This window comes from Geotrypetes seraphini, chromosome 15 (assembly GCF_902459505.1).
Source record: "Geotrypetes seraphini chromosome 15, aGeoSer1.1, whole genome shotgun sequence".
NCBI lineage: Eukaryota > Metazoa > Chordata > Amphibia > Gymnophiona > Dermophiidae > Geotrypetes > Geotrypetes seraphini.
The window spans coordinates 14,609,497-14,631,112 of NC_047098.1; the positions used below are offsets into that span (position 1 = coordinate 14,609,497).

General features: G+C 42.2%; 2 protein-coding genes across 2 annotated transcripts in view; both read right to left on the reverse strand.

Annotated features, from left to right (window-relative positions):
* AJAP1 (adherens junctions associated protein 1) overlaps positions 1-21,616 on the reverse strand; it is a 308,480-nt gene that overhangs the window by 198,266 nt on the left and 88,598 nt on the right. The gene's annotated exons all lie outside the window — the stretch shown is intronic.
* LOC117348782 (centromere protein X-like) lies at positions 20,542-20,966 on the reverse strand. Its single transcript, XM_033921260.1, has one exon. The coding sequence runs from the start codon at positions 20,933-20,935 to the stop codon at positions 20,801-20,803; it is 135 nt and encodes a 44-aa protein (XP_033777151.1). The 5' UTR covers positions 20,936-20,966; the 3' UTR covers positions 20,542-20,800.

Here is a 21,616-nt window from a genome sequence, read left to right on the forward strand (position 1 = left end):
CCCCTGGTTGAGTGTAACAGTGAGTCACTCCAACTTTTTTTTCTTCTGCTTTTTTGCTACTAAACTGACTGTACATCTTACATCCATGACAGAATTGGGTTAGTATCATGTTGCCGTGCAAAAAAAAAAAAATGCAGACAAAACCATCAATTGTGGAAAAATTAAAATCTTTATCGAATACTGCAGGAGAGATGTTATCAATGTGGGTTATGAATAATGGGGGTCTTTTACTAAGGGCTCCTTTTACTAAGCCGCGATAGCGGTTTTAATGCGCGCTAGACGCTAACGCCGGCATTGAGCTGGCATTGCTTCTAGCCATGTAGTGCAGGTTTAGCGTGCGATAACATTCTGCGCGTGCTAAAAACACTATCACAGCATAGTAAAAGGAGCCCTAAGGCTTGGAGTTCCACAGGGCTCCCCACTATCCCCTTCGCTTTTCAATGTCTATATGGCATCATTGGGAAATATGTTATCCAATTTAAAATTGAAATCATATATATACGCGGATGACATTACAATTATTATTCTCATAACATCACTGACTCAAGAGACAGAACAATTCGTCTCATCTGTCCTTACTAAGGTAGAACAATGGACTATGCAATTTCCACCACCTCTTCCGGGAGACATCTACCATCCTTTCTATAAAACAGTATTACTCTGGAACTTATCACCTCTTAACTTTGTCCTATGCCCTGTGGGTGAATGTAACATCAGGGCATGCTAAGGAGATAAAATTCCTTTATGAAATCAAGGGTTCCACGTTAGGAGTCACTGCCTATGAAAAGGATCTAGGTGTCATTGTTGAGGATACTTTGAAACCCTTAGCTCAATGTGCAGCGGTGGCTATGAAAGCAAATAGAATGTTTGGAATTCTCAGGAAAGGAATGGAAAATAAAAGGTAAGAATGTTATAATGCCCTTGTATCACTTTATGGTATGGCTGCACCTTGAATACTGTGTGCAACTCTGGTCGCCATATCTCAAAAAAGATACAGTGCTCCCCGGTCATTCGCGGTCGGCGAATCGAGGTCCCAGTCATTCACGGTATTTTCTGACTGCAAATGACCGAGCAGGAGAGGGCAGCTGGAGAGGCAGGGGAGAGCAGCCGGACGCTGGCGAGTGAAGGAAATCACTTGCGGTATGCTCTGACTGCCTCTTCCTGCACTAAAGTCAGGCCTCACCAATCAGGAGCTGCGTGTCAAACAAATAAGTGATAAACAAATAAGTTTTCAGATGCCTCCGAAAATCCAAGTAAGTGGTTGAAGTCATAATTAAAGTGTTTAAATCTTTGTCCCAGGACGCTGCCTGATAGGACAGAGGCGATGGTGATATCTTTTGAATTTGCATCCTCTTACAGATGGAAAAATTAAATTGGGATGTGAACGTCTACTATATTTATTAGCAGCGAATGAGAATGAATCCGTGAGATAATTAGGGGAAAATCCAAACAGGACTTTTTAACAACAACAACAAAAAAATCCAAACTCAATCCGAGCTTCCACTGGCAACCAGTGTAGTATGCGAAAGAAGGTAGTGATATGATCATATTTCTTCAGTCCGAAAATCAGCCTAACTGCTGCGTTCTGCGATCCCAGACACATATTTTTTCCCTTCGAGTGTTCTTGAAATTTAGCTCTACCAGACATATAAATTGTGTGTGAAAATTAACTTTCTTGTAAATTGTTTGGTAAGTGTTTTATTTTATGACTCTCTCGCTAAGGTGCAGGAAACTGCCTAGAGGAGTTTTGGAGAGCTTTCTGAAACAGCCTAAAGCAGGGTTGACCAGTCGGGGCCGCAATCCAGTTGGGTTTTTAGGATTTTCCCCCAATGAATTTGCATGAGATCTATTTGCATGCACCGCTCCCGTTGTATGCAAATAGATCTCACGCATATTCACTGGGGAAATACTGAAAACCCGACCTGGCGAGGGACGAGGTTGTTCACCCCTGGTCTAATGCAATGTGAATGTAACTTATTACATGGCACATTCCCATCACCAAACATAAAATTTGCTGCTAATAAGATTGATGGGTGTAAAGTAAAAACAGCACCCGCCGCATCTCTGGAATTAGGCGCAGGAAGGAGCAGCTGGGGTGTAATATAGCAGCTATGGGAGAAAAGGGCAGTAGAAGTCATTTTAAAGGGACGACTGAAAATATACACAGGATGATAGGTTTTTGGTGCTATTTGTTTTCATTAATGTGAGGGGGGAAAAAAAAGATATAAAATCTAGATTCCATGAAGAGAAGACAGCGTTTGGGCATTATAAATCATGTTCTTTGCTCATAATGGTGCTGAGCATGATGTGGGTGATATATCCCGTGTAAGAGAGGAAAAGTAAAAGTGCACAAGGAGGTCAGTTTTCAAAGGCTTTTGCCAGGGCAAAATGGCTCGACCACATATTATCAGCTCTGTATGAAAGGCGCAGAACAGTATTACTATAATTTAACCTCCCCTTTTACAAAGCAGCAGTAGCGGCAAATGCTCTGGCGCCCGTTAGGGGAAGAGTGTGGCGCAGTGGTTCAAGCTACAGCCTCAGCACCCTGAGGTTGTGGGTTCAAACCCACGCTGCTCCTTGTGACCCTGGGAAAGTCACTTAATCCCCCCATTGCCCTAGGTACATTAGATAGATTGTGAGCCTACTGGGTCAGACAGGGAAAATTACTTGAGTACCTGAATAAATTCATGTAAAACCATTTTGAGCTCCCCTTGGAGAATGGTATAGAAAATTGAATAAATAAATAGTGTAAAATGTTTCAGCCTCTAGTAACCAGAGCTGGTATTGTGACATCATAATGCCTCATTCCACCCATGCCTAAGAGCCAACCTCATCAGTGATGTCACAATGGCTTGATTGTCCTATACTTGGCTCACTTTTGCTATATTTTGATTTCTAGAGTGGTGCAATGGTTAAAGCTGCAGCCTCAGCACCCTGCGGTTTTGGGGTTCAAACCCATGCTGTTCCTTATGAACCTGGGCAAGTCACTTAATCCTCCCATTGCCCCAGGCACATTAGGAACAGACAGGAAAAATGCTTGAGGGCGACCTGCAATCAGATGACTGGGCACGTTGTAAACAACCATGGGGATGATGTTGGAGGACCTTTCCAAACAATCAACCTACAAAGTATTTAAAAACAATACAGTACTCCCCCAATATTCACAGGGGTTCCATTCTAGGAACCTCCACGGATCTTGAAAAACCACAAATACGGTTTTCAGCGGGGGAGACAGGAGAGGGCAGCCAGTGCGGCAGGAGAGAGCAGGCGGAGCACTGGCGAGTGAAGGAAATCACTCGCGGTATGCTCCGACCGCCTCTTCCTGCACTAAAGTCGGGCCTCACCAATCAGGAGCTGCTTTGACACGGAGCTCCTGATTGGTGAGGCCCGACTTTAGCGCAAGAAGAGGCGGTCGGAGCATACCGCGAGTGATTTCCTTCACTCGCCGGCGCTCCGGCTGCTCTCTCCTGCCCGGTCATTTGCGGTCGGAAAATACCGCGAATAACAGGAACTGCAAATCGCTGACCACGAATCACCGGGGGAGCACTGTACATCTTCTATCTAATAAAAGCTTTTGCTACTCACACTTCTGTCCATATTCATAATTATCCACATAATTCCATTAACAAATAAACTATCTCCTCCAAATTCTAGAGATATCACTGATCTTACATAATCTGTTCACATAAATGCATCAACAAATAATTGTGTCTTCAGCCTTAAGACCCATATTTTCTCTTTAATCTTCCTAATAGATCAGCAGAATAAATAATTGCCTTCCTACTGTCACTGCTAATCTCTCCTTTCCTCTACCTCTTTATTTTTATTACAGTATAATCTCACTTATCCATCCTTTGTTTATCCAATATTCTGGATTATCTGACATACCTCGTTGAAATCACAGCATTGTCATCGAGATGCATGTGGGCTTTGTCTTTCTCGTTCCCGGCATCATCTTTAGTTTATTCATTTTGATATATGGCCTTTCAAAACCAGAATCAAAGCAGTGGGAACTACTGAAAAACACAAGCATTTGAAAGGAACTCCTTCAAATGGACAGGACAGTATTAAGCCAAGAATGGAAGGGCTAGATAGAGAGTGGAGACGTCACTACGTCATCACATCCACCTGCTCGGGTCAAAGAAAATCAATTGAAGGTCTGATTGAAAAGGTACATTTTGAGTAGGACCTTAAACTTGGCCTATGAAGGTTCTGAACAGAGAAGAGAATTTCAGAGTGATGGGCCTATGAAAAGAATGCTGAATGACGTGTAGAATTCAGATTAGAACAGCTAGAGGGGAAATTTGAGTTGATTATTGGTGGCAGAATCAAGAACCTGACCAGGAAGAACCTAACTGTTTAATGTATAAGGCCTTAACCTTAGCATTTAAGACTTGACTACTTGGCAAACCTTCTAGCATAGGCCAACTCAGAGCTTACACTTTTCAAATGCCCATCAGCTGACCTTACCCTCAGTTCATCTGGTTAAGTTAGTATCAATCCACAATTCAGCCATTTTTGCTTCCGTTCTGACCTTATGGAACTCCCTTCCGAATGAGGTATGTTGTAAGCTCTCTTAATCTAGGTTTAAGACTCTTTTGTAGACTTATCTTTTTGGCTTGGCATTTCCTTAGATATCCTAACTAAGGGTGGATAATGATCTTGCAATGATTACTAGACCTATAACTTTTTTTTTTTTCTTTCTTCCATTACTGTCCTTATGAAAATGGCATTCCTTTCCCTATTAACCTTTTGTAAACCGCACCGATGTTAAAACAAAGAGCGGTCTATAAATACTAATAAATATAAACATTATTCAGAGTTTTAGACCAATTTTTCTTTAACTCCTGCCTTAGTGCTGGTCATTATATTCCAGTGACATCTTTCATTCGGTCTTTGATTTTTTTTTTTTTCCAGACAATTCTTTCTCGATGGGTTAACTCAGGGGTAGGGAACTCCGGTCCTCGAGAGCCGTATTCCAGTCGGGTTTTCAGGATTTCCCCAATGAATCTGCATGCACTGCTTTCAATGCATATTCATTGGGGAAATCCTGAAAACCCGACTGGAATACGGCTCTCGAGGACCGGAGTTCCCTACCCCTGGGTTAACTAGTCCGTTTCATAGTTTGCTTGATGTTCATGTTCGGCAGAATGATTTTATTCTCATTCTTCAGCTTTGTTTGCTCACTCTAAACGAGGATTAATTATCTTTTCTGGGGGCTCAAATGGCTCAGAATTTTCTTTGGCTCAATACTCTAAGCCTTCTAATTCTGCTTCGGTGAAGAGCTGGTGAAGAATGACCCTAAGATGATCAGTATTCATAATCTGACATACTGCCCATCAAATTACTAACGGAGCAGCATGCAAAGATATAAAAAAGCTACCTTAAATAAAAAGGGTGAAAAAAAAGGGAAGGAAACAAAAGCTATCTAGGTTACACCAAAATATTATAGAAATTAAACAGAAAGACAGGTTAATCATTCATTTTAATTTTTTAAATTTTTTTATTGGAATTTTAAGATATGAAATATAACATTAATTAAAGAAATATAACAAAAAAGGAAATTTTACAGTACACATACATATTAAACACAGATGCATAAAAGGATAAACGAGCATCCATGTACACAAAACTAATATAAATATGAAGCCATATAAAAACAATTCCTATGGAGACCAAGATATTAAAGTATAACTAATCTCACAATATGAAAAACATTAGAGTTAAATATTGGACCAATGTATAAAACAGTTGAAATGTATCCAAAACTCAGGCCTGAGAAGAAACATTTGTTATTGGTGACCATATCTTATTAGTTTTAAAGCTCTTATTAGGGAGGGAATTAGCTTTGCATTCATAATTATAAATCATCAGGACCATAGCCCACCAAAAAGAGGTGTTTAATAGTTGGGCAGATTGCCAACGTAATAGCAGATTTGTAAAGTAATAGCTATTAGAACGTCAAATCACTTGGAATGCCATTTATCTAAGCAGGGGTGTCCAACCTTTTGGCTTCCCTGGGCCGCATTGGCCGAAAAAAAATGCTCCTGAGGCTGCGCAAATGCTGCAGCAAGACAGAGGAGGGAGCCGGCAAGACGGTAAACACCAGGGGGCAGCAGAGGAAAACATTGTATCGCCCTCGACTGGGGCCGCACAAAATGTTTCACGGGGCCGCAGGTTGGACACCCCTGATCTAGAGTATCAGGCAAGGCGAGAGATCGAAGGAGAATAACATCAAAAGATAGTTGAGAGGAAATAGGACGTACGGTACATATGGTATTCCAGACAGATCTCCATCATGAAAACTAACCCCCTCTTTTACTAAGGTGCGCTAATTGATTTAGCGCGCGCTAAACGCTAATGCATACCATAGACTAGCATGCACGTGTTAGCATTTAGCGCGCGCTAATCGGTTAGCGCACCTTAGTAAAAGAGGGCCTAAGAAAGTATATTTTGTTATTTTCTTTCTCACTGACCTTTGCACTTTGACTTAGTACCAGGGTGGCCCAGGGGTGAAATTGGGGCACCACTGGGCGTTATCTGGGCACCAAGGATGTTATAAGTTAACTGGGTAGTATCTGGATATTGCTGCTGAATATCAACAGTACCCGGGTAATTCCTGGCAGCTGCCTCAGACCTGGGTATTCAGTATTAATACCCATATAAGTGCCGGCACGCAATATCTAGCTCTAATTCAGATGGCGATGGCCAGCATTTTATTTATTTAAAAAAATTTATATTCCGTTCTATCAACGTTGTTAGGCAGATTCCAACAAACATACATAATTTATAAGTACAGTGGTACCAAGGTTTACGAGTGCACCGGTTTGCGAGTATTTTGCAAGATGAGCAAAATATTCGCAAAAATCGGCGCCTCAGAAACCGAGCGTGCCTCGATTTGCAAGCGGCGCCCCCCGCGATCCGGCACCCTCCCCCCCCCCCCCGTGATCTGGCACCTCCCCCGCCGCGATCTGAAATCCCCCAGACCCACCTGAACAGGTTTCTTACTTCCATCTGGCCACCGGCACTGGCACCGGCATGTCCTGTGCGTTGCTGGGCCTTGAGCATCTGCGCATGCTCAAGGCCTGCGAGTTCACGCTCTCTCCGAGATTCTCGGGTGGGTCTGGGAGTGCTGGATCGCGGGGGGGAGGGTGCCGGATCACGCAGGGGGGGCCTTCGGGTGGAGCAATGCCGGTTCTCGGGGGGGGGGGGGTAGAGAAGCGCCGCTGGCCTCGGGGGGTGGGGATGGGTAGGAACATATCTAGCGAGTTTCCCTTAGTTCCTATGGGGAAACTCGCTTTGATATACGAGTATTTTGGTTTACGAGCATGCTTCTGGAACGAATTATGCTCGTAAATCAAGGTACCACTGTATATTAAAACAGCAATTACTTAATAAACTTCAAAACACTTTTAAAAAATCTAGAAAATCAGCATCAATATGCCTCCCTAAACAAAGACGTTTTCAATAGAATCTTGAAACAGTCAACATCACCAAGCCTTGGCAGTTGCTCAGGTAATTGATTCCTTAACTGTGGTCCATACACGTAGAACACTGGTTCCCAAACCCTGTCCTGGGGGACCCCTAGCGAGTCGGGTTTTCAAGATATTTGCATATAATGGAAGCGACAGGTATGCAAATCCCTCTCATGCATATTCATTAGGGATATCTTGAAAACCCGACTGGCTGGGGGTCCCCCAGGACAGGGTTTGGGAACCACTGACATAGAATATAGATTTCCTATATTCCTCATGGTAAATTCCACGAACAGATGGGACCACCAAGGCATTACTGTCCAAGGAATGTAATTTCCGTGTTGGTCGATAAATACAAAGGGAGATTTCCTGCCAGCCAATGTTTTAAAAACAAGTAGCAAGAGGTATTTTTTTTTTGTAAATATTTTTATTTGCAACTAGCTGATGCCCCGGCGTTGCACGGGTATTTAATTATAGCAATAACACTGTAAATGGATTCAAATAAAGATACTTTATAGTGGTGAATGAAATTATTTTTTAACAGCTTTATAAAAAGTACAATATTCAAATTATAATGTGAAATATTTGACAAAATGAATACAATACAACTAACACAAAACTTGATTATAAACAACATTTTTAGTTTCACCTCCAGGAGCAAGAACATATAAATTCATGGGTGAACCCACCCTTGAGCAAGCAACATAGAGTTGTCCATGGGAAAAACAGGGGGATCTTAAATCCACTCCACAGTATGTAATAGTCTGTCCCTGTGATTTGTTGATTGTGATAGAGAATGCAAGTCTCACTGGAATTTGCAATCTCTTAAACTGAAAAGGAAGATCTGTTGGAATAAGTGGTATCCACGGGATAAATACGGTTTCACCTTGTCCCTGTCCCGAACAAAAGTTTCAGTATTGATTTAAACAACTAAATATATGGAAACTCAGGTTGAAAAGAAACTCCATGCAGTTTTTTCCCGGTTCAGAATGGAACCAGTGTTCCTAGTTCAGCATATGTGAGTACTCATGTAATGTAATAACATGAACTGGGGTGCATGAAGGAAACAGTTACAAACATAGTTAGAACATACAAACTCTATATGTATGGTGTCCATGGTAGAATAGAAACGATGTCCCTAGTGGTTATAGTGTCATTGAAAGTGTTTTATAGTTGGAATTACTGTGAGAATGGCAGCTTTTTACATCCTTTCCATTGACATGAATGGGTGAAATCTGATTTTCTGTTTGTAGCTCCGCCCACGTGTGCAGGTGGGCCGCGAGACCCCCAGAACATATCACCCCAGGTAGTTGGAATTACTGTGAGAATGGCAGCTTTTTACATTTTTTCCATTGACATGAATGGGTGAAATCTGATTTTATGTTTGTAGCTCCGCCCACGTGTGCAGGTGGGCCGCGAGACCCCCAGAACATATCACCCCAGGTAGTTGGAATTACTGTGAGAATGGCAGCTTTTTACATTTTTTCCATTGACATGAATGGGTGAAATCTGATTTTATGTTTGTAGCTCCGCCCATGTGTGCAGGTGGTCCGCGAGACCCCCAGAACATATCACCCCAGGTAGTGAGGGATCTGCATACCAAGGTTCGTTCAAATCGGTCAAGCCGTTTTTGAATTACTGTGAGAATGGCAGCTTTTTACATTTTTTCCATTGACATGAATGGGTGAAATCTGATGTTCTGTTTGTAGCTCCGCCCACATGTGCAGGTGGGCCGCGAGACCCCCAGAACATATCACCCCAGGTAGTTGGAATTACTGTGAGAATGGCAGCTTTTTACATTTTTTCCATTGACATGAATGGGTGAAATCTGATTTTCTGTTTGTAGCTCCGCCCACGTGTGCAGGTGGGCCACGAGACCCCCAGAACATATCACCCCAGGTAGTGAGGGATCTGCATACCAAGTTTCGTTCAAATCGGTCAAGCCATTTTTGCGTGATCGCGGCACATACACACACACATACATACCTCCGATTTTATATATATAGATTACAACAAAGATTGTACAACCAGTATTCATATACAAATGCAAACAATGGAACAGAAGAAGAGGTTGACATTGAACTTCCGCGGTACTCAACTGGCAACCAATGCAATTCTTTAAGAACAAGAGTGATGTGTTCAAATCTTGAAGTTCCCGAAATTAATCTTACCACAGAGTTCGAAGCAGCCTGTAGAGATCTCAAGTATTTCTTAGGAGCACCCATTAGAAAGGAATTACAGTAGTCAAAATGTGGAAAAATCAGACTTGAATAACCAAACGAAAATTAGAACTAGTTAACACTGAGTTCAAAGGGTGTAAAAAGCCTCAGCTTAAAAATGATTTTTTTTAACAATGTAGGAAACATGCTCTTTCATCTTCAAAGAAGTATCCAAATACCTACTCCTACAGTTTTAAGTGTTCTTACAAATGAAATTGTCACTTCCTTAAATGTGACCAGTGTTGGAAAATCATGAACAACATGACGCAATAGCAGAATGATTTACTTTAAAGAAACCCCGACTCTCCCTGTCTGAACATTGCCCTCAAATGATTTTTTTTCTTGCCCACCCTTATTAACTGAAAATTCCAGCACTTCAGGGGGCTCTGCTTTTTCAGAACTATGGTCTTGCCCTTCTAACCCTGACATATCATCCAATGACCAATTAAAGCGTTCTTCAACATTGAACCAATAACCTCCGCTTGAGATTGAATAATTGGAGTTCCTTAAAACTCATAACTAATTATTTGAGCTCCTGCAGGGCTCATGTTCTGAACTTTTCAAGCGATCTTGTAGCTTCTAATGCCTCATGCAGGTATGAAAGTGGTTTAAGAACTGAGCTGAATACGCCCTCTACTTTTTCAGCCGATACCGACGCAGAGTCATAACTTGATAAAGACGGTTTGATCAGTTTATTACCCCTTTGGCTTCCTGCATTTCTGCTTTTGCATGGTATAAGCCTCATTAATCTCTATTACTGCCAATAAAGCATTGCTGAAGGAAATGTCACTTACGCTATCTCCAATACCTGAATAATGTCTTTACATGGAGCATATTCCACACCTGAGCCAGTGCTGTAATCAGAATGCTATCATTCTGCTTCCAAGGTAATGAACATTTTCTCTTCTGATGACCAGTCTTTTTTGTAGAAGGAAAGAAAATCTGTGGATGAGAAAGAGGGTAATATCTTCAGAGAAATGGAAAAGAAACACAATATCTGTCGGATTCTATATAGGTCGCCCGAAGTTGGGCGAGCAATTCTGGGAGTGGATGCCAGAGCCACCACCACATGAATTAATTCATTGGGTGATATCAATTAACTAATGGCACTGAGTGGAATTAAGGATATGCCCTACGACCTGTAACATGTGGGTATAAATTTCATAGTGTGCAAATCTAAATGGACCTGGCCATTGGAGGAGCATGGGCAGATCAGGAAGCATTCCTAGAATTTGAGAAGTTTTTTTTTTAGGATCGATAATAGAAATGAGGAACCTTGTAAGTCTTGGTTAAAGTTCACCCTGATTAACCAAGCATGTTTCTGAAATGCTTTTCCTCTCTGTATATCACTTATTGTATAGCGATTGGTGGGATTTTGTTGTTCCCCACTTACCATCTTTTTGTATGGTAGTGATCCTCCCAGTACCATTTACCGGTCTCTCCGCCACCAGTTCCGCCACTGATCACTCGCCAGTTCCCCTCAGCCTTGAACTCTTCCAGCTGTTTGCGGGGCCACCACCAGTCCCTTGTTCCCTGGGCTTTTGGGTCCCCACCGGTCCTGGATGCCCTTCACTGATCCCTCTGCTGGTTGTCAAGCCTGGTGTACTCTTCTGGTCACCCCAGCTCTATCGGGCCCTCTGGCTACTTCACTCCTCAGCTGGTCACCACCAGTCTTCCCCACTGGTCTCTCCACCAGCCAAGGTCAGCTAGGACTTGTCTGGTACTCTGGTCCTTCCACAGACACTCTGTTCAACCGGTCATTCCCTGAGCACTTGTCCCTCAGGCACTCTCCCTCTGAGGACTCTCCTAGTCTCTCAGATGCTCTCTCACTGGGCCCTCTGTTGGTCGTCGAGCCTGAATGCTCTCCAGTCACTCCTGATTCTACCAGGTAGGCTAATACAGGGCAGGGTCTCTGCCTCTCTGGTGCACAGTGCCACCTGTCAGCACCGGTCAGCACTGGACAGCTCCTCTACTGCTCCGGGACCCCTGACAGCACAGTCAGAACTGGTATTGAGGGCTTACCAGGATTTAGGCCGAAGCCAGCATTCCTTCTCCTGAGGGTCGCCCAGGCTGCTGAAGAAACTTTTGCTTTTCTCAGCTCTCTGTGCTGGATCCATCCTTTTCAACACCATAACTCACTCTGTCTTCGTAGAGATCATACTCTTGTATTCGTCAGCCCCTTCCTCTTCCTTCCTAGACCATCTCCCCCAATGTTATCCTGTTTTAAGCTTTCCTATTATGAAATATCTAAGAAATATAAATATAAAGACCAAAGATACCATTCGTAATAAAGGGTCTCATTCAAGGTGTGTGTTCAATGTTCGCTTTGTTAATTATTGGATAGAATGTATATTAAAAACCAAACAGTGGAAGCAATCTACTTGGTACAATTTTCTGTCAACACAGTCAGCCTTTTGCTAATTGAATGTTACTTTATGGTGTGTACAAAAAAATCAATTCTGCTTAATATTCCAAAAGCCTTTAAACACAAATGAGGCAATTTGTCGTCTTTTGTGGGGATGGAGGTTGAAAAGAAAGTCTAGTATTAAATAATCTGATATCATAAAGCCCTAACGTCGTGATAATGTCAGCATGATTCTTTTTTTTTTTTTCTTTCTTTTGTCTTGATGGAGGACAAGGAAGCAGAAAATTGCTGGCTTTTATGTTCCAAGAGCTAGAGAAAGCTGGGAAGAGCACCGATAAGCACCACCGGGTAAGTACCTTCGCTCGCTTTCAAAAGTATGTGTACATTATCTCTGCTCCTCCCCTGCCAAAGAGCAGATGCATGCCCAGCGTTGCAGATCACTAGATAAGGCCACGGTATAGCCAGGGTTTATCTCCTATGTACAGCCCTGGATGACTTATTTCATTTTAAAACGCCTGATAAAACAACTCTCAGCAGCAAAACTTGAAAAAAGCCACCTTATCTGCATCGCGAACAATGCCGAAAAGCTAATTTGAATTAAAGCCTGAGTGAACAAAAACCCTTCTAATTTCTTCTTGAAATTCAAGTGTCCATCTCCGTGTATAAAATCATCAGCAAGGGATTTAAAAACAAAAAAAAACAGGGCCAGCCATACAAAAGGTCATAATACAAGCTCCTCCCCAGACCCCACCCTCGTAATAATAGTACTAAGTGTAATGGCGTTTCTTCCATTCATTCTTCATGTACACACAATATAATCTTACAACATATAATGGTAGCCACAAAATTAAACTACAGTATAATCGCGTTATAACGGACTTCAAGGGACTTTATTTAGGTCAACTTGAAACAACGTACAATCAATGAACAACAGTCACTGCACAAGCAAATCCACAACATCAAGAACAAAATTCAGCAAAACATTGGTGTGGCACGAAATGATTGCAAAACCAGAACACTAAAAGATGTTCTAAAGCAGGGGTCTCAAAGTCCCTCCTTGAGGGCCGCAATCCAGTCGGGTTTTCAGGATTTCCCCAATGAATTTCCCCAATGAAAGTGCATGCACATAGATCTCATGCATATTCATTGGGGAAATCCTGAAAACCCGACTGGATTGCGGCCCTCAAGGAGGGACTTTGAGACCCCTGTTCTAAAGCATTATGTCATACTGTACCGGAAAGAAAATAAATCTGTCATTTTTTTCCAGGCTGAATTTTGATACTTTATCACCGGCACGCCACGTGCCTTGTAGGCGGAGCCTGCATGTCCGTTATAGCTGAACAAAACTACAGCTAAAAGCAGCTCCAAGGACCAAATTGGTTGGCCATTATATCCGAAAGTCCGTTATATGCAAGTCCTCTATATCTGACGATTTTCTGTATGTTTATAATGGCGCTCGGCCGGAACCAGCGGACCTCGTCCGCTAAAGATGAGATTCCGTTATAAGCGAGTCCGTTATAACGAGATTATACTGTATACAAAGCACACTGAAAAGTCTGCATTCCTTAGTGCCATGGTCTGAAAGGCATTTTCCTCTCTCTCTCTCTCAAAGCAGCTAATACAATAACGCTACTCAACCCCAATCTACCTCTATTTAAACTGCGATAAAAATCAAACACCCAGATCGTCACTTAAACAAAGCCTCTCCTTTCTCAGCCCCCAATGACTGCTGTTTTAATAGGAATGACGCCTACTAGTTTTAACAATATTTAACTCAGCTGTTCCATTCCACATCTAATTAACTCAAAAAGGTGCACGTGGCACCCGAAAAATGAAAACTGTCAAGCTACTAAAATATTTCTTTTACTACTAACGGGTTATAAAAAAACACCTCTGGGACTGCCCACCCTCATGTTCTGCAATCCCCTCCCCAATGGTTTCCTTTTCAGCCCCTCTCTCTGATGCTCTCCTCTAAAGCCCCCCCCCCCCACCCCACCCCGATGCTATCCCAAGAAGCCACAATGCAACACTGGAGAAAGAGAAAAAGTGGCATACATTCCCCTTTACTGTGCAAAATAAAAAGATAGTAGAAGAAAATGTCAAAAACTGATGTACATTATACGAGAGGTTAACAAATACAAGTAACGCTAAACGTGGGTAACACGATGCCATTTTTTTTAGACTAAATACATTTTTCTATTAGCTTTTAGAGGCCAAAACTTTTTTTTTCTCAGGCCAGGACAGTATACTGCAGTTATGGTACCCTGTTCTGATATGAGGAACATTAATCAAATATATCACCTTATTTCCATTTTCATTATGTAATAATATTTATCAACAGAGCTATCACACTACTTTATCCTAAACTAAAAATAAAATTCATTTTTTTTACTTTTGTTGTCTGGTCATTAATTTTTCTAAATATGTTGGTTCCAGTCTCTGGCTTCTGCTTTCCTTGTTTTTCTCTTAACTCTCTTGCCAAGATTTCCTGCCAATTTGTCATTTTGCTTTTCTTTCTTCTTCTTTTCCACTCAGCTTTCTTCAATTTATTTTTCTGCCTCTGTCCAGGTTTAATTCTTTCCTACTATACAGTCTACAGTTTCCCTTTTTTTTCTGTGTCTACCTACAGCTTGCCATCTCTTTCCCTCACTCCAGCTCTCTTATTTCACTTCCTCTTATTTCCTTTACAAACTCTATCCTCTTTCTTTCCCCGTCCAGCATTTGACCCTGTCTCCCACTTCCATCCAACATCTGCCCATCCTCTGTCTTCCCCTTCTAAAATCTGATCTCTCTCCTCTTCTCCCCATTCCCCACAGCATCAGCCCCCTCCCCGCTAATCCAGCATCTACCCCACCCTCTCTTCCCCCTGATAGTAGTCAATACATCAAATGGCCCCATTTAAATTGAATATGCTGAGGGTCTGAGAGGCAATGTAATCATTCCTAATGTGGAATAATATGATCATTCAAGGCATAACCAAAGTCTAGTCTTGCTGCAGCTTTTTGAATCATCTGTAGAACTTTAAGAACATATTTAAACAGAACAAAATATAAAATATTATAGAAACTTGATGGCAGATAAAGGCCAAATGGCTCATCCAGTCTGCCCATCCGCAGTAACCAATGTCACTTCCTCTAAGAGATCCCATGCTTTCTTGAATTCAGACACAGTTTCTGTCTCCACCACCTCTTCCAGGAGACTGTTAACACGCATCTACCACCCTTTTTGTAAAAATGTATTTCCTTAGATTACTCCTGAGCCTAACACCTCTTAACTTCATCCTATGCCCTCTCATTCCAGAACCTCCTTTCAAATGAAAGGCACTCACCTCATACACCCCTATGCCACATAAGTACTTAAATGTCTCCATCTTATCTCTCCTCTCCCACATTTTCTCCAAAACGCATACATTGAGATCCAACTTCATCCTGTCCATGTCCCATCGAAGGTACAGTCCCCAGAAGTGTACACAAAATATTGGAAAAGAAATTCATATATTAGATAGGAAATCTCCACCAACAGCCCACCCAAATACAAAAAAACCCATGGAAGGTTATTTTAAGTGTGTCTACCAGGGGAAGCCCATGTTGATAACTACCCTAAATAATTCTGCTCTAGTGTTATAGACTCTTCCAAACAAATAGGTCACTGACACTCAAATATAACCTTTCACATACATGCATGCTCGGTTGTTAAGGCAGGGAATGACCTTGCAGCTGAGCTGCAAATTGTGGAATGACTCCTGAACTGAGAACAAGATTACTGTTATTATAGCTAGTGTTATTACCAGTTAAAGATGTGTAAGCTGACACACAAAAGGTAAAGTGACTTTCCTAGTAATAATTGTAATTAAAAGTACTATATCTATGACTTATAATTTTCTGGCTTCGACCTTCAATAGAATTTTCTTTCTCTTTCTTGCTTTTGTACTTCAAAGTTGACTAAAGGAACTTATTTTAACATTTCCATCAAGGGAACTTGGCTCCGTCTCTGTAAAATTGCCCATTGGAATATATTTGTCTCTTGCCTTTGCCAACTCTTAGGGCCATATATTTTGGCAGTTTTTCTACACCATTGACTTATCTAGCCATCGTCAACAGACTTGAACGAACAACAGCATGTAACCCCAATTATCCAAGGATAATGAGCCCCAATACGCCTCTTTGGGATCAGTAATACTTGTATCTATTTGGTTATTCAGCATGAAAGACGGCCATTTATATCCATTATAAAGCAGACTGTTAGATGCAAAGGTTGAGTCAGCATAACTTTTTCATATCTTTCTTTTGATGAGTGGCGTATATCAAACCATTTCAGCTCAGAAGTTTCAGACATCTGCATCCATGTTCTGTGATCTTATTACACTCAGATGAGCTGCTTTTAAGATTCAGCTTTATTTTGTTTTGTCTAAGTGTCGTTACAGACTTGTTCTGCCTGAAGACATGAATGTACAGTGATTTACTTAGGGAAGCTCTTTTTTTTTTTCCTCCTCAGATAAATTTATGAAAGCACTTCAATGGTATCATGGCTCAACTAAATCATGATGAGTTTTTTTTCTCATTTTGTGCAACTCCAATTCTCTTTCTCTTCAGGGAAATTCTATAACAGGTTGCCCTGATGCCCTGAGCATTAACTGGCAGATTCTATAAAAGATGGCTAAAGTTATGTGCCTAACTTACCCTCCCCCCTCCTTTTAGAAAACCGTGGCGTGGTTTTTAGTGCCGGCCATGGCAGTAACAACTCCGATGGTCATAGGAATTCTTATCAGATGTTAGGTTGTATCCGCAGAAGTTTCGTCAGCCGGAAGCCTGAAGTCATCATGCCATTATACAGAACCATGGTGAGACCACATCTGGAATACTGTGTGCAATTTTGGAGGCCACATTACCGTAAAGATGTGCTGAGAGCAGAGTCAGTTCAACGTATGGCCACCAGGATGGTCTAGGGGCTAAAGGATCTCTCATACGAAGAGAGGCTGAACAATTTGCGGCTCTACTCTCTCGAAGAACGCAGGGAGAGGGGAGACATGATCGAGACGTTTAAATATATCACCGGACGTACTGAGGTGGAAGAAGATATTTTCCTTCTCAAGGGACCATCAGCCACAAGAGGGCATCCACTCAAACTCAGGGGCGGGAAATTTCTTGGCGACACCAGGAAGTATTTCTTCACCGAAAGAGTGGTTGATCATTGGAACGAGCTTCCAGTACAGATAATCGAGGCAAACAATGTGCCAGATTTTAAGAGTAAATGGGATGCCCATGTGGGGTCCCTAAGAGGGTGGAGTTAAGGATGGGTCATTAGGAGCGGGATCTCTAGGATGCAGGCGGCATACTTCACGACCGACGGCTTTTCAAACCCCCCCAGCACCGCCGTCGCTGAACCTTTGAAAACCCTCCACCCCCATCTGCACTGCCGGCTGCGGTTAAGGCGAGAGAAAAAATAAGAAAAGGCATGAAAAGTCTTCTGTTGGTCACAAGACAAAGGGAAAGAGTTACCGAATCCCTTACCAACACAGAGGATGAGGTAGAGCAGTCCCATTCGGATATCCAGGCGGAAGAAGGCGATGTTGGCCGCCGCAGCTGTAGGCCGTGGTGGCTGCAGGCTACGGCGGCCGAGCATGGAGCCGGGCCAAAGTTTCTTTTTTTAAATTCAAAGACGCTGCAGTGGGTCCTCTCACGAGCCGCTCCTGCGTCGGAGAAGGCGGCGATTGTGAGAGGAGCCGCCGGGAAGTTACACTGCTGGGAGCTCGGGCTGTTAGGTCCGTGCAGGCTCCTCTCGCAGTAAATGGAGGGAGAGGGAATGCTACGGCTCCTGGACATGGAAGTAGGGAAGGAGATAGGAAGAAAGACCAGGGGCAGGGAGAAAGACAGAAAGACAAAGGGAGCCAGGGAGGGAGAGAGGCAGAAAGAAAGACAGACATATATTCTACCACCAGCGGAAGGAAGGGAGACAGAAAGAAAAGAAGAAAGATACAGGGACAGGGAGAGACACAGAAAGACAGACAGACAAAGGGGGCCAGGGAGAGAGACAGACAGAAAGAAAGACAGCAGGACAGAGAGAGAGAGAGAGAGAGACGGAAATAAATACAGACAGACATATATTCTAGCACCCGTTAATGTAACGGGCTAAAATACTAGTATTTTAATAAAGTCCAGTTCAGGAACATCATCTCTCCAGCAGTGTTTTTGGGGTTTCTCTAAATTCTATAAGTGCCACCCAAATTTGGGCCCCAATAACAATTAGCTCAAAGTGTTCTTCTATAAATGGTTCTCAGATTTGTGTGCCATTTATAGAATAGCATTTGGGGCCAGGATCTGCCTGGTGTAAATTCTCACACCTAAATTAGGCACAGATCTCCCTTATTCTGTAACACTTTGTGCATATTCCAGGAATCTCCTCAACCCATGGCCATGCCCCCTTTTCTGATCATTGCATAAAATGTATGTGCGGATCCCGGCACCTAAAGATGCATGTGTAAATTTAAACCAAAGGTCCATCAAGCCCAGTAGCCCATTCTCATGGTGGCCAATCCAGGTCACTAGTACCTGGCAAAACCCAAGGAGTAGCAATATTCCATGCCACCGATCCAGGGCAAGCAGAGGCTTCCCCCATGTCTTAACAACAGACTATGGGCTTTTCCTCCAGGAATTTGTCCAAATTTTTCTTAAAAGCAGCTACACTATCTGCTTTTACCATGACCTCTAGCAACGCATTCTAGTCTTAACTATTCATTCCTTTCATCTAGCTTCCCCCTTTGTCTGGAATAAATTACCCGGGTTTATCCGTCAAGCCCCTTTCCTTCACTTGTTTAAAAGCAGACTGAAAACCCACCTTTTTGATATAGCCTTCAATCCATAACCCTACTCCTCTGTCCTTCAACCCAGCCAGCTGATTAACCGTTCCCCTTAACTCAGTGGTCTCAAACACGCGGCCCGGGGGCCACATGCGGCCCGCCAGGTACTATTTTGAGGCCCTTGGTATGTGTATCATAATCACAAAAGTAAAATAAAACAGTTTTTTGATCAAATGTCTCTTTAACTATAAATTACAATATTATTATTAAGACTTAGCCAAAAGGAAAGATTTATAAACTATAATGAGTTTTACCTCATGCAAAATTGTTATTTCTTTAATAAGACAGTAACTATTTTTGCTGAGGCCCTCCAAGTACCTACAAATCCAAAATGTGGCCCTGCAAAGGGTTGGAGTTGGAGACCACTGCCTTAACTGTATCCATGACATTCTGGGAAGCAGAGCCAAGACTGTGATGTCATAATGCCTCATTCCACCAATAAGAGCCAATCTCCTCAGTGATGTCACAATGGCTTGATTGTGCTGTACTCCCCTCTGTCCTGCAACCCAGCCAGCTGATTAACCGTTCCCCTTCACTGTATCCATGACATCCTGTTTGTTTGTCTTGGCTGTTTAGATTGTAAGGTCTTTCGAGCAGGGACTGTTTTCATCTTCTTTGCGACTCTGTGCATTGCTGCGTGCGTCTGGTAGCACTATAGAAATAATTAATAGTACGGTAGTATCCTGTCTCCCAACAGTGGCCAACCCAGGTCCCAAGTACCTAGCTAGATCCTAAGTAGTAAAACAGAATTTATGCTGCTTATCCTAGGAATAAGAAGTGGAGGAAGCCTATTTATATTTAAAAAAATAAATTGGACCCAACTCATGCATGTTCACTGCTTTGGGAAATCTATATTAATATATCTACAGAAAAGTGTTCACTGATTTAAGAAATCCATCACCATGGCTAAGAGCTGTATACTGTTGCTCCTTCTTGTATAAGTCACTGGTTCAAAGTCTAGGAATCACATATTTTCTTTTGCGTTTCCAGCTAAAAAGCAATAAAACCACCATAATCCCTTATGGTCCCTGACTGCAGTTCAATACAACTCTATGTTTCAAGTTGTCACTCCTGAGGGATATTATCTGAGATTCTTAAATCAGTGATTTCTTCGAAGTGAGTTTCCTAGAGCACTGAGTGTGTATAAGCTTGGGACAGTGGTTAGTTTTTTTTTTCATAGACATTTTATGGATCACCGATCCATTATTTATCACGTTCAATAAAAAGAAGGACCTGTATATTATAGGCAATGCCAACATATATCTGTATGTTATTCCAGCAACAAAGAGATAGTCGGCGTACACAGCACAAACTGTGAGAAAAAAGCACAAAGGGCCATCAAGCTGAAGTCCTGGTCAGGTGTCTATTCAAAGCAAATACATATATACAGTAAAACCTTGGATTGCAAGTAACTTGATTTGCAAGTGTTTTGCAAGACAGGCAAAACATTTTATTAAATTTTAACTTGATATACAAGCAATGTCTTGCAATACAAGTACAAACAGTATACACACATCACAACTGAGCCGATGGTTCTTCTCTCTCTGACACTGCAAGAGTGTAGTGGCTGTTCTTTTTTTTTTTTTTTTTTCATTTTCAAATATGTTTATTGATAAAATAGGAGTGCATATGTGTGAGGTTGTATCACTTTCTGATTTGGTAATATATAACTGCTCAATTCAAAGAGCAGAGCTTTAGAAACACACTCAGCCCGAGTATTACAAACTACGATTTTTCCACAGTACATTTAGCCATCGGAAAAGAAGAGGAACTAAGCTACGATACAGATTCTGTCTGCAGCAGGAGTGATGACTAGGCCATGTGCCCTGTGAAGATGGTCAAAAAAATTGTGCCAGCTCCTTCCATGACAGTTCCATTACGTAACCTAAAAATCAAGTAACAGTTGTGGTAAGACTTTCTCCAAGTGTTCTAGGTCCACAGTGGGCACGTCCTCAGACTGGGCTTGTCGTGCAGCCCGAGCAGCTGCCTCTTGGACAAACACCTTTAGCATTTCTGTCATCAGCTGTAAGGCATCGGCAGAGACTTTTTAAAGTGCGCGCCCGCCTCACTCGCCGCCATCGTCTGTTCTAAATAGTGAAGTTTCAAGCTAGTAAACAGCAGACCTGGATAGGCAATTACATCAACAGAGCTAGGTTACCGCAGTAAACGGAGGACATTTGCAACTGGAATGGAGACATTTGCAATTGGTTTATTGCAGGAATGGGGACAAGACCTTTCACCGCCCCATGGGAGCAGTGAAAAGTCTTGCTCCTGTGATAAAAAGTCTTGCTCCTCTTGCACCTATTTTATCTTCAGGAGCCAGCTATGGCACGATGAAGACAGAAGGAACCCAAAACCAAAGCCTGAGACCAGTGTGATTTGAAGAATAAAATTACCAGACAACAAAAAGTAGAAAACAAAATTAATTTATTTTATATTTTGTGATTAGAATATTTCAGATTTGAAATACATATCCTACTAGAGCTGGTATTAGACATAATGTAATGTAATGTAATAACTGGGGACCGCATAGCCCAGGCTGTGCTTCTTTAGCTTCCAGCTGGCTTAGGGCTCTCTCTATGACTAGGGGGCAGTTGCCCTAGTTGCACTCCCCTAACATTATTCTTGACATGTGTGACTAAAGTATTCTGTTAGCTTGATTTTTCTATGTAGCATTCTGTAGTAATTTGGTTTATTCAGT